Source organism: Tympanuchus pallidicinctus, unplaced genomic scaffold, assembly GCF_026119805.1.
Source record: "Tympanuchus pallidicinctus isolate F22 unplaced genomic scaffold, pur_lepc_1.0 scaffold5, whole genome shotgun sequence".
Classification (NCBI taxonomy): Eukaryota; Metazoa; Chordata; class Aves; order Galliformes; family Phasianidae; genus Tympanuchus; species Tympanuchus pallidicinctus.
In genome coordinates, this window is record NW_026294769.1 from 57,365,334 (window position 1) to 57,376,966 (window position 11,633).

At 44.8% G+C, this 11,633-nt stretch overlaps 1 protein-coding gene across 1 annotated transcript in view; it reads right to left on the bottom strand.

Annotated features, from left to right (window-relative positions):
* The window catches only part of LRP12 (LDL receptor related protein 12), a 50,778-nt gene extending 40,078 nt beyond the window's left edge, over positions 1 to 10,700 (bottom strand). Inside the window, exon 1 of the mRNA XM_052703710.1 lies at positions 10,452 to 10,700. Coding sequence (XP_052559670.1) covers positions 10,452 to 10,530 — 79 coding nt within the window. The 5' untranslated portion in view covers positions 10,531 to 10,700. The remainder of the gene's footprint in view (positions 1 to 10,451) is intronic.
* Positions 10,701 to 11,633: the final 933 nt, after the last annotated feature.

Below are 11,633 nucleotides of genomic sequence, written 5' to 3' on the forward strand. Positions count from 1 at the left end.
TTCCAACTGGACCACCTAAAACAAAGATGAATAGCCTACGGTAATCCTGGGCAAAGTTTTCAAATGCAGCCTTTTATAAACACAAGAATCACAAGGTTGGAAACGACCTATAAGATCATCCAGTCCAACCGTCTCCTCATCACCATTGCCACCACTAGTACTAAACCATATCACGCAATTTTGAATTAATTTGCATGCCAATAAAAATTCCTAAGAAGATCTATATTTAATTTCCCTGCTTGTAATCATGAAACTGCAGGTAAAATTCTCACTTAATTTTTTGAAAGTAGTTCACTTTGATTTGACTTTAATCCTACTGATGCCACCAGTAAAATTTACACTGATTGTAACACAGCATAGCTAAGTCAAGGCTGAGCTTGGATTAAAATTCCACACTATTTATATAAATACACACACACACACGTGTCTGTTTGTCTGTGTTCAAAACAATCACAAGACTTATTAGTATTTACACAGTCACACGCACGTCAGAAAAACAAAGGCTTACCTTGATTTTGTCAACTTGCCACCAGCAGAATGACAGGTGAGCCAGTCACTAACTTTGCTAAGGCAGGGCTAAGGAAACAACCAACCAAAGCAACAGGAGCCGTACTGCTGCCTTACACATAAAGAAGGTAGGGTTGGCTTAGGAAACCAAGTCGGCGCATTAATGACAGAAGTTCTTAGCCTGCTTGGCACAAGGACTGCCCGTCCCTTGAGAACTTTAACTCTGAAGAGTACAGTACTACTAAAAAAATAGACCTCAGCCACGCTACAACAGGAAACACCTCACTCTGCATTTCTGCAGAATTGTTCCCCAGCTTAAATAGCTATGGATTTCCTTTCTAAAGAACATAGCTTGAAAAGGAAAAAGTGTAAAAATTAGGTTTCAAAGCACTAATTCTGCTGTGAAATAAACAGTTAAAAACTACATATACGGGTAGACATTTCACTCTATTAAAAGGCAACCTGATCAAAAAATTCAACACTTGCTCCTACACCCTTTTAAAGAAAAGCACAGTGTTAAAATAGCAAGAAATATGACATAGCATGGTGACAAGTAGAAGATCAATGTCAGACATAATGCCTACATGTTCAAATTTCTATTTACCTGCTTTTATGTAGTAATAAAGCATATAGCTCATTTAAGCACACATCCTTTCTCTTAATAGCAGATTTCCAGATATAGGGAGAAAAGTAGGCCCAGAACAATGCAACTCCATGAACTGCAAACAAACCCCATTATACATCTAAATAAATTAACAAGCCTACAGACACTTCATAAATATATCAAAGAATACAGCATTCAGTACAGGCATGAAAGAGTTGCTCAGTAAGGATCTGATGCCATGATCCTTACATATATAGCAGTAATTTACAAATTGTGTGCAACAATTCTCAACTTTAAAGCTATTCCAGCTCTCCTTCCCATTTCAATATATCATCTCCCTTGGAAAAAAATAAGCATTTGATGCAGTCATTTTACTTAAATAACACATCCTCATTTTCTCACACATGGTGTTTATTTCAAATTAAGTGCTTTAAGCAATTTATTGACTCCCAAGTGTGCAGTATGGTCAGCAAGTAGCATCTCAGATTAAAAATTAAATTCAGATTTACTTCAGCCATTAATCATATCTAAAAGCTATTGCATTTTATGGTGAATTCTTTCATACCTAAGGCTTAAAATAGCTATCCAGAATTCAGGTCCATCTCCTTTGCAAAACCACAAGCTAGGGAGAGTTCCAGAAACTCGGTGAGAGGGATTCAAATGCATGCTTATTCACTTGGTTCCAGGTATGTATTCCTGGTCTCCACTCTTTTAATTGATGTTTCAAGACAGACATACAGCTGAAACACACTATACTGATTTTAAAAGTCAGTGTCCAGCACTAAGAGGACTTTTTGTTAGCTGGCAGTGCAGACAGGTGTGTGTCAGCTCCCCATGCATGAGCCTAACCTAACACTCCAGCAGTTCTGGCTTCAGATGGACTCATCCACAGGGATCTCACCTCACAGAGCAGCTTACACAACTGCTGCTCCTTCAAGTCCGCATATCCCAAATACAGGACCTCCTGGTCCTGGAGAACTCCTCACAGTCCCAGTGACACTGCAAACAGCTCAGGCCTCCAGGAGTCTGTGGGAAAGGCTGACCATGCTCCTCTACAGCGAGAACGGACTCCTTTTACCAAGCCATATCCATACACAGCATAAAGGCTCTGCTAGCAGCAGTAATACCCCAGACTTCCGCAACAGAAGAAGAAAAGCAGAAAGTTAGAAGTGTGGACTTAGCAAGAGCATCAGAGCTCAGTTTTGGCATGGTGGATTGCCATTTACGTTACAATTACAACACCAATGACGCTTTCCTACAGCGCACACAGATGACAGGCACACCGGATAACCACACATCCGGGATGGGAAGGAAACAGCTGAGCAGCACCTGGGCCACAGGCACCGCAAAGCGCTGGATGGGCACCACCAGGGAGGCTGGCAGCAGCCGGACTGGTGGAGCAGGCAGCGCTGGGGCACATCAGCACTACCGAAGATGAAGAGCACAAAATGCCTTGATGCCGGCATCAGAGAGAAAGAGGGGTATGTGCCAGGGTCACAAAAAGAGATAATTCAAAATGCTGATAACAGCCATATGTTGAGTTACTGCAACCCTCTAACATCTCTATTCATTTACTTATATCTTCTAAAGCACTGGTAAGAATCGAGATGTTAAAGTTTCTGCGACGTCCCCTTGCCTGAGTGAACTCACAGAACCTGAGAGCTGGACCTTGGGATACCCCAGGTTCTCCTGAATTCCAACCCCTTTTCTCAACTGCTGTTAATTCCTAGAAATAACGTCTTACACTGATCAGATGTTCACTCACTCCTACAGCACACCTTACGATAAAAAACACAGTACCAAAAACAGTTCCCTTAAACCTATTTTCACAGCCTCTTAAGTAACAGCTGCCCTCCCCAACACCTTGCATCTCTGTATTAAAGAATGGCTCTGTCTCCATTTGACTTGAGTTGAAAGGGACTTTAAAGGGTCCTCTAGTCCAACTTCCGTGCAATGAAGAGGGGCACCTACAGCCAGGTCAGGGTGCTCAGAGCCCCATCCAGCCATGAACACGCCTTGAAGACTTTACCTCATTGCAGCCTTTCAGTATCTTAACAGAGCCTGTAAACAGGAGGAATCAACTCTTTGAAAGGGTAGGTAACAGCAGGACAAGGGGAAATGGTTTTAGGTTGAGGGAGGGGAGATTTAGGTTGGATGTCAGGGGGAAGTTCTTTACTATGAGAGCGGTGAGGTGCTGGAACAGGCTGCCCAGAGAGGTTGTGGATGCCCCGTCCCTGGAATCAAGGCCAGACTGGATGGGGCCCTGGGCAGAAGAGCAGAGTGCAGTAAACACAAGAATGCAACAAATAAAAAAGCATGTTAATTAGAATTCTAGAATCATTCTCTTTGCAAAGGGGTTCCTTTAGCTACATCTGCAGGAAAACTGGGATAGCGGCTAAGGCCTTCACCTAACGCAACAAGAGGAACATTTTTACATATAGGATTTATTTAGCACATGATGTGACCCTATTCATCAGCATTCTCAGTCTCAGGTATGACAGTACTCCTACTTGAAGCTTTCATTTTCTTTTACACCTGAAATAATCAGAATGTAATCTTATGGAACTAAAACACCTTGTAAGGATAAACAAACTCATTCTTAAATTCCAATATGCTTCACAAGGTGTAGAAAAAGATGCTAAAAAAACTCTAATGAAACTTCATACACAGTTGAAACCTAGGAGCCAACAGATGAACATGTGCTTTCCTCTCTCCAAAACCTATCAATAAAATTTCAATTTTCTGTTCTCAATTTCTTACTCCCGTTACTAAGAAGTTCTTCTGAAAGGAACAATTCCTCAATGAGCAGGATCGTTAGAAAGATGCGCAGAGTAGAAAAAACTTATTACAAGTAAGACAGTACAGAGTAGATGGAAGAAAATATTTCTCACGAGAAAACTATTCTCACAAATTGTGCTTTCAGAGGGACCCATGACACAGAGTTGGAGTACTAAAACTAAGTTACAGGAACTTCTAACAGAGGGTTTTTGTTTTTGTTTTTTTTTCCTAGATTTTAAACAACAACTTTTTTAGCTCACACTTTATATGCTCACGCTGCTTGTTAGAGAATCATTTTCTTATCTGCTGGCTGCAACTGAATTAAAAATTCTACTCTGAACCGCTACGCAAAGTCCTGGGGACTTCCCCTTCAAGGAGGAAATATTACAGACATGCATCAGGAGGGTGAAAATACGCAACTCAGAGCCTAAAAGCAAAGTTCACACTTACTGCAGCCACATGCAGAAATGCAGCTGGTTCACTTTCATTGCTTTGCTGAAAGTTTGTTGCACACAGTAAGAGTGAGAAAGTTCAGCTCTCTCACATCAAATTTCCACCCCCCAATTATAGGTATCTGGGGAAGTACCTGGTAAGTCACAAGACACTTAAGTGGAAAGTCAGATCATCCTATGACAGCTCAAGCTACGAAACCAAATGTTTCTGTGTGACATTTTCCTCCTTCCCCCCCTCCAAAAAAGGCTAACCTTTAGATTGTTTAATTTATTTTCGGCTTTAATTATTGCTTTCTAACTCACTTTTGATCCAGAATCAAATAAGCATAAAAGATAACCCTGTTTTTTTTTTTTTTTCCCCCCTCTGACTGCTTCCAGAAAGTTGATTCCTACAACACCAATGAGAAAGTTATCAGCAGTTCTCTTATAACCTAAAATTCAGGCTGTTGAAACAGGGGGAAAAAAAAAAATCTCATGGATCAGTTCTAGATATATTTGCCTTGCCAAGAAGTCTTTCATCAACAGATTAACATGCAACAAAAGTTACAGTATATCCAAATGCAAAGCAGAGAAACAAGTCAGGACCAAAATCCGGAGTAAGGCCTGTGGAAGTATTTGTCTCCACCCACACGCTACACTAATTTAGTATTTAAGCACAGGTATTCACAAGAACCAGTACTGTGTATTTCAATGCAACTATCAACTTCAGTGTAATAAAACACTCGTAATGGAACAACAATGGTATCAACTCAAGTGCAGAAAACACTCAAAAGCCAGAACTACACAGCTTTTCAGAGTGCCCCATCACACAGCCTGCAGTATAAACCACTGGGAGCTTCACTTCTGCTGGCAGGATGAACACATGAACTCGGACCTACACCATCTCTATGATATTAAATACACTGGTACCCAAGTTTGTTTGTTTTTACAACCATGTCAACTAAGTAGGATGAATCTTACCAACAGGCAGACGCCTCAGTAATAACTGGTGCTGTAAAATGTTATAGCTAGTAATTCTCAGCTGAATACGAGCACTACTGTATGAACTGTGAAATAGCAAAAAAATATATTCAAGCTTGTTAACAAATCACACTCTCATTAATGCCTCACTGACCATCTCAGCTGTACCAGCAATCAGCATCACTATTAACTGTCTGGGACAATATAAACGGAACAGCGATGCTGGAAAATGCAGACACATCTAGAAAAGTAAAAACATACTATACATGCAGTACAGATTACCGTCATGAAAAAAAAAATACCTGTGGGAATGAGTTCCATGTTAAATATGTAACAATCCTTTCTGCAGCTTGAGAAACTACAATAAAAGGCAAATGTGTGCAGTACCTAACATATCAACAATACGAATTTTAAGAACTTGAGACTGAACTAGATGACCTTTTGAGGTCCCCTGCAATCCCTGATATTCTGTGGCTCTGTGTGAGATCTGTTCATGAAACAGAAGACTGATCATAATTGTAAGTCTGAGCCAGGTCAAACAAAAAAATATATTTATTGCTTAGTTGAAAATAATATAGGTAGTGCATACAGTACAGCTACTCGATAGTGAAAGGCAACTGGGTGAAACAAAGGAGTCCAACAGAATCACCTACAGGGCTCATCCAGCTCTAATCCAGCAGAGCACTTCCTCTCCCAGCAATGACAGAAAGAAGCTGGAGAAGCCAAGCTAATAATGTGTTTTGCTCTGGTGACAGTAATGGAGTCAGGTGGCTTCTGTACCTGGGATCAGGACAAGTGCCTCTTCCTCCAGCTGAAGGTGTTCTCATTCCAGTCATGCTTACAATCATACCAATTAGATTAAATTTGGAATTCTTTTTGGTAAGAGTTTATCTAGGTTGTTTTCTTCTCCTTTCAAACTAATGTTACTTTAAATACTGCCCATAAGACCTCTTTTGCCCTGAGAGGTTGTGGATGCCCCGTCCCTGGAGGTGTTCAAGGCCAGGTTAGATGGGCCTTGGGCAGCCTGGTCTGCTATTAAATGTGGAGGTTGGTGGCCCTGCCTGTGGTGTGGGGGGATTGGAGCTTCGTGATCCTTGAGGTTCATTCCAACCTGGGCCATTCTGTGACTCTCAGATACAGACTACAGACTTAACTGGCGCTGAGCAGCCAGATGAATGACTTGCACAACGTGACTGATAATAAACTTATCAGACAATAGAAATTTCTATGCCATTAAAGTTAGGACATTTTCCTTTCAAAGACTATGACACCATCCTAATATGCTAAACGCAGCAGTTTCGCCAATAATACGATTTACAGCTTAGCAAAATGTATTTGTCCAGCATATCACAGACATATCACTAAAAAGTGACATTCAAGAATTTAAAGTACAATAATTTATGAAGCCAAGTCATTCCTTTAGGACAGCATGTACCGGCTTCATAGCACAACTTCTTCAGAAAATTAAATAAACGGGCTGGCAGGCTTACATGATTCAAAGTATTCTTTCAAACAAGGTGAATGAACCTGAGAAATGTCTTATTCTTCCTCATGCCGTATAAGCAAACTGACACGTAACTTAAATTTGGATCCGGATCAGTGAACTTTTATAATTTAACCTGCTTGGTCTTAAAACCAAGTAAACAATGCATTATATACACGATCTCATGATAATCTCAAGCAATGTCTGTACTACAGAAACCTGGAATAGTACTAATACAGAACAAAGCATTTTAAACCTTATATAATAATAGCATGCTCTCTTTTTTTTTCTTCTCCATAGGTCAAAATAACATCAATAGCATTGCAACCTCAGTAACATACAACACTGTTTCAATTACAACTTTGTGAGTAGTCATTTTCTGACTTCTAATCAGTCAGCAGTGCTCCAAGTAAAGCCATCCTGTAGATATGGAGAATTAAGATTGATCTGTCATGCCACCAGTTCCTACCTTGGAGTTGTTTCAGGCATACGTTCCTGTTGCTGCACTTCTATTTTATTCTCATCACATCTGCTAAAGCCAGAAGCAGTGGGAAATTTACTGACTGTACAACAGTGTTGATCACTACTAACTCGACAAAATGCAGCAAAAAGCTTGCTGTGGTTTTCTGTCAAGTGGGACAGAAATTGATGTAAATACAGTGGGATAACAGCTACAGTTAAGACAATGAAAAACCTGACTTGTAGCAAAGCGGAGGTGAACACCCACACCTCCAACCCACAGTTCAAACAAAGACATCCCAGCTTTTGCACTGCGTCACTTGAAAGACTTTTCATAACACAGCCTCTGCTCTTGAACCAATCTTTCCCTGACTGGTCCTCAAAATGCTCCTGAAAATACTGTGTTAACGGTACCCATAAAATATAAACTGCTGTTCTGCCAAGGGTTAAATAAAAATCAAACAACACAGGAATTCAGTTCTCTCATCCAAACTGCTGTTTTAACAAGGAAACAAAATTCATTTGATCTCAGCTAATCAATCATCAGACTCTGTTCTGAAAAACACTGCCCTCAAGAGAACAACTTCTCAAACAATATTTTTCCCCTGAAGAAACCACTTCATGCCATATACAGTCTTGTTTTGAATGCAAGCAATTGCCATGGCCTTTGAGATACACAGAAATGTCTTCATATTTGTCCCAGCAAAAGCCATGCCGGAGTTACAAAGAGAAATGCACAGTATCATATTTATTGGATATAAAATTCCCGAGTCAACAAGAAATAAATACTATGGCCCAATTATCCTATCAAGCCACAATTCTTGTTAGCCAGTTCTATTCCAATATTTTACACATCAGTATTCCTCCTTCTCAAATTTTTATCATTATAGTCATCATCAGAAGGAAGGTTTGAAAAAATTTCACTAGCTACAGGAAAACAGAGAAACATTCTCCAGAGAGCTCAAGGCCCACATATCAACCTCTGTGAATTTCATATATTAATTGGTGGAAAATTCTAGGCATTATAGCTGCACAATTGCACAATGAAAGTCACCAAAATGATACACTACTGTTCTTCCAAGCACATGTTTACCCTGAATGCTGCCTCCTGCATTCAACGCCTTAACATGCAGTAACATTATGATATCTGCAAGGCTCTGCTCAGGATGAACATCTCTGTCTAGAGCTCTACTGCCAGTAGCTTCCTGATCAAATTCATGTCGGTGTTTAGTTTGGGAGAGCTAAAAGCAGTTCTACAAAGAAGGTGATACACTTTAACAGGGAATACTTCCCACTCCCATCTCCTTCTCCCCAAAGAAATGAACAGAACAAACTGAAGAGACAATCAGAGATTGGCCTTGCTATGCAGCCAACTCCTGCATTCCTCTTGGATGCTCAGCTTGGGGACAAGAAAGTTCCCTTCCTTCAAGCAGTGAAATGGGTCAGAACATTTGTAACAAGAAGTTGTAGGGATAAACTAAACTTCAGGAGAAGAGGCAGCACACTGGCTGAAGGCAGGCTCTGCCTTCCTTTTCCAGCAAAGGTTATTATGAATGGCAAGGCAAAAGAAATTATGCAGCCCTTGCTCTTGGTTAAACTTTGGAAAGCTTGAATTGAAGGTTCACTGAAGATGTTACTCAGCACAACTTGTACTTGGTTGAGCTTTTTAGTAAAACAAGCAAAACCCCACAACTATCACCTTTAACAAAAGGCTGTGCTTATTGTTTAAGTGTTATATTGGAAATGCTGACAACAGCCCACAGAATCACAAGCTGAATCTAACTACTAAAGTCAAACTGGTGAGGTTTATCACAGTGACTCTGACTTTTTCTTTTGGTTGTAGTGAAAACAACAAAAGAATTTGCACTTTATTAAAAGGCTCTACACAGAAGTTACATTCCTCAAGCACACAAACCTAAGGTCAGCTGAACATGCCCAGAGCTGAGACTTTCCCTACTGTTTCCTGCTCCACCATAGCCAAACCTTTTCCAGCTGCACTTTCACTTTAGCCTTGGCTGTGTGACTTTTTAACAGCCCACGTAGATATTAACGCTCCCCTTCTTGCCCACATGTGCATTCACAGGATCGGTCAGCACCTTGCCTGGCTCATCCATGTGTACTCACTCAAACCATACTGGTGTCACCACTCAGGAACAGGCACCACCCAGGAACAGGCACTGTAAGTGCAGTTCTGCATCAAGAACCCATCTGACTTCTGCTCACCTAGACACGCGTGCATCAGTGAAACAGTAACAGTAACGTTCTTACAAATCTGTGCTGCGCATCCATACTCAGGAGCTCACAATCCTACTCACAGCACAGACACGTGCTGGACAAGGCCTTACACAAAGACAAAACCAAGCGTCTCAGCCCGTAGGTCCACATTCCTAAGCAGCAAAATGACTCCAACTGAACCCGCTCAGCCCACGCTGGAAGCAGAGGCACTACTGAGGACGGGCCGCCGCCCGAGCTGTGCACACAGGGCAGTGCCTGCTCCGTTCTGCTGCTCACCCGGGGCCCAGCGGCACCGCCTGCGCTCAACTTCATAACACAGCGAGCTCCAGGAGGGCCCACGGGCAGCTCCTCCGTGCAGCATCTGGCGTTTGACCTATTATGTCACCGTGCTACTTACGTACTGCAAACACAACATAAGCACATTCACTGGCGCGTTTATTAAGTGCTTTTCACTAGCAGCTTTGTTTAAAAAGGCGTTTGCGATCGTACCAAAACGGCACTACGTGCACCAAGCGAGAAGGCTGAACAAAAGCTCCCGGGAGATCCATCCCCGGTCGTGCGGCGCGGCCTGGCGCAGGGTGCCACGCTTCCCGGAGCCCACCGCCCCTCAGCGCTGCGAGAGTGCGCGCGTTCGTGCGGTCGCGCACCAACTCCGGAGTTCCCGGCCACTTACATCTGCGGAAGATTAAAACGGGGGCGGCCGGGACACGTCCCAGCGTCCGCTCGCAGGACCTCCCTGAGGAGATTACCACCCCCACCGGAACGAAGAAATAAAATTAAAGCCGCGAACGGCGCAACAGTGGGGGAATGAAGGGGGGGGGGGGGGGGGGGGGGGGTTGGAGGAGGGGGCGGGGAAGCGCTCCGGGCCGAGCGCCGGGACCGGGCCGCGGGCAGAAAGGCCGCTTTGTTCGCCCTGCCCGCGGCGGGCGGCCCGGAGCCGGGGGCGGAGGGGTGGCGTCACGCCGGTACGTACCGCAGCAGGAGACGACGAGGAGCACGAGCTGCGCGGACTTCCAAGCCGGGAAGCGTTCTGCGCTCCCCCGCGGGGCCATGCCACCAGCCCGCGGCACAGCGACGAGAGCACGACCCGCCGCCGCCCCCCAAACGCAGCCGGAGCCGCCGCCGCCGCCGCCGCCGCGAGAGGGGCCGGGCACAGCCCCGTCCCGCGCCCGCCGGAGCTGCCGCCTGGGGAGCGCTAGCGGCCCGCGCTCGCGCGCCTCTGCCTCCCGCCCGCCCGCGGAGCCATGAGCCGCCGCCGGCCTCGGCCTCCTTCCCCCGCGCCGCGCCGCTTCCTCCTCCCCGGCTGCGCTCCGCCGCGGCTGCGCACTGGCGGCCCGAGCGCATGCACTCGCTCCCGGCAGCCGCGGGCCGGGCGGGCGGAGCGGCGGCCCCAGACGGCGGAGGGGGGGGGGGGCGGGCGTCCTGTCCCCGCCCCGCCTCTCTCTCCTCCTCCTACAGCCGCCGGCGGGATTCGGTTGGCTTTCGGCTGTCTCGGAGTCGCCGCCGCCGCCGCCGCCGCCGCCGCCGCCGCCGCCACCCAGCCGGAGCCGCGTCCTCGGGGCGGGCTTGTGACAGAGCCGAGCTGAGGCGCGGGGACGCCGGGCAGCTGCTACTGCTCAGCTACAAAGTGCGTTTATGGGCGAGACCAGGAACTGGTGTGCGAGCTGAAACGTAACTGCTGTAAATGCACAGCATCCGACACTGCCGACCCCCAAACCGAGCCTCACGACACTGTAAATGTCTGTGTGTGGTTACCAGCCCTGCACCCACAGATGACATTACTTTCTCGTTCCACAGTTACCTGGCGCTCTCAGATACTTGAGTATCAAAAACAAAGTGAGATTCACAGTGCGATTTCTATATTTGTCTTGAACCCTGTAGTGTGTGTTGCAGACTTGGAGAAGTGTTTATTGCCTGAAGTCTTCTCAGTTCTACGGTGTGAACTGATTCATTTGAAAAGTAAGAAATTACCATTCCTGACAAGAACAAAAACCACTGGCACAAGTAGGGCTCCATCCGTACGTCTTGAGAACAGATGTCTGGTGTCAGAGCAGAGCTCTTGTTCCACAGAAGGTGATGGCTGTGGAGAGTGCTTTATACTATTTTTCTTTATTCCATTCTTCATTCACTCTTCTCTGATTTCTCCCATGTTTAT